We start from the raw sequence: 2323 nt of genomic DNA, 5'->3' as shown, positions 1-2323 counted from the left end.
GACTTCAGGAGCTAACAGAAAATCAAGAACCTGTGTGCTTCAGATGCCGTGCAGACCTCAGGCTTATTCATTACTTGTTTAGCTTTTTGCTTTTCCTGGAGTTCCTTAATAGCTTCCCTCTTCTCATCCTCTGAGAACTAAGTAAAAGTCAGTAAGAATGAACCCTCTGAGGGAGTTCATAATGCTCCTTAAAAATAGCTCAGTTCCCTGTTATGTGTATGTTACTACACATTATAAAGGGGTATCAGTGTCCCCCAGCCAGCTCCAATCTGGGGAGGTCTGAGGGCCAGCACTGTGCATGGGAACATGCCCCAGCCTGCGCCTCTTCCCATCTCAGGCCCGTGCTCACGTGGATGTGGATGTGGCACACAGAGGGCCTTCAGGTTCCCCCGGGGGACGTGAGGCGTCTAAGTCAGGATGCCAGATGGTGGGGATGAGGCGCGCAACCGGGGCGAGGCGGGGTGAGGCGGGGTCGAGCAGGCTGCTGCAGTGCACCTCATTTGGCCATGGACAGGACTAGGCACCAGCGAGCCCTGACCCTCTTTCCCACAGGCCTGGCCCTCGCCTTCTCGCTCGCCGCCGTAGGCAGCAGCCACTGGTGCGAAGGCACGGGGCGCACGATCAAGCCCCTGTGCCAGGACGCCCTGGGGGGTCCCGGCTGCATCCGCTTGACCTGGGCCAGCGGCAGTGGTGGTAACGAGAGTGATGCGAGCCAGGCTGTCCAGTACATTTGGGAGACCGGGGACGACAAGTACATCCAGCGAAGGTTCCACACCGGGCTCTGGCAGTCCTGCGAGGAGAGCTTCGACGGCACAGGTGAGCTCACTCACAGGCGCCCGGGTGACAGGTGCAGTCTGGTGGCCATGAGCAGGGACTCGGCAGCTGGACACCAGGGCTCGAATCCCAGCGCAACCTCAGATTGTCTGTGTACCCTCAACTGGTCCCCTCACTTCTGAGCCTTAGTTTTCTTGTTTCTGAAATGGGGACCATTGCAGTACTTATCTCCTGCTGATACTGTGAAGATTGGCTGGCTAGACCCCCATGAAGTACTTGCAAAATTCCTGGACACCTTGTGTTTATTTAAAATTAGTGTTTACCAACTGTCATGGTCACCCAGTCCCTAGAGAATCAAAGGTGACTCCCATCCAACTCTAAGCTATATCCCTGACATTTTTCCTTCACTTTATTTTTTTAATATTTATTTATTTATTGTCTTTTTGAGACAGGGTCTTGCTATGTAGTTCAAGGTAGCCTTGAGCTCACTTTGTAGCCCAGGCTGGTCTCAAACTCCCAATGATCTTCCTGCCTCTGGCTCCCAAGTGCTGGGATTACAGGTGTGTGCCACTGTGCCTGGCTCTCCTTCACTTTAAGGGTCATGAAACACAGGTTCTCTTTTTAAAAATTAGACTTTTACTGTCATCAGAGCACCTACCACCTCCACACACATAGACTTTTACCAGTCACATATATGCTTCAGAGAATATGTCAGAGGATCCTTGAAATAACCGTTCAAAGTAGATGTTATTTCTCAGCTCAAAACCAAGAAAAAAAGGCTCAGAGAGACTCCACTAGGGCAGCTATTTATCTCATGCCTATCTTATTCAGCCCCAATTCTTGGACATCTCTTGAACCTCTGTTGGTTTGAGGGGAAAGGTGGAAGAGCAAAAGGTAAAGAAAGACCAAAGAACAGGTATTTTCCATCAAGTATTGATGTGCTGAACTTTAAGTCCTTACAGAATATGAAGAAAAAAAAATTTTTAAATAGGAACAAACATATTTTCACACAGTAATTTAGAAATCTAACCATGTACAGCATTGTAGCAGGACAGTCCTGTGACATTTTTTTTCTTTTTCTTGTGTCTTTTTTTTTTTCATTTATTACCCATTTAAAAAAAAAAAACTTTTACTAGTGAGACAGTATAGTAATATAATTGGTATGTCATGACAAGAAGTACATATTTAGAAGAACAGAAATACCTGTTCCACATTATGCCTAAGATGTTTGATATTTAGACAGATAGGGTAAACCGAACTGCATATGTTGCAGGGTAATAATAAGCTTCTTTTCTGGAGAGTTAACAACCTAAGTTTGCAGATCAAAAGTTGGACAAAAGGAAGGGCTGCAAGGTCAGCCAAGATTTTGGTCCTAGCCTTTCAAGGTCAGTGAAGACTGAGGACATAGGAGAACCTGTTCCTATGTTATCATGTAACTCAGTTGTGTCTCAAATTTTCTGATCAAGGAGATTATGGAACCACAGAGGAAAGTGATCGATGATGTATAGTGTGCCTAAAGAGAGTCACATGGAGAGAAAACATTCTCTCA

General features: G+C 46.7%; 1 protein-coding gene across 1 annotated transcript in view; it reads left to right on the top strand.

The window, feature by feature from the left end:
* The first annotated feature begins 506 nt into the window (after positions 1-506).
* The window catches only part of Gsg1l2 (GSG1 like 2), a 17729-nt gene continuing 15912 nt past the window's right edge, over positions 507-2323 (top strand). The window contains exon 1 of the mRNA XM_023705420.1: positions 507-816. Coding sequence (XP_023561188.1) covers positions 507-816 — 310 coding nt within the window. The remainder of the gene's footprint in view (positions 817-2323) is intronic.

This window comes from Octodon degus, unplaced genomic scaffold (genome assembly GCF_000260255.1).
Source record: "Octodon degus isolate 3935 unplaced genomic scaffold, OctDeg1.0 scaffold00219, whole genome shotgun sequence".
In the NCBI taxonomy this organism is placed as follows: domain Eukaryota; kingdom Metazoa; phylum Chordata; class Mammalia; order Rodentia; family Octodontidae; genus Octodon; species Octodon degus.
This window is presented reverse-complemented; position numbering and strand designations above follow the sequence as displayed.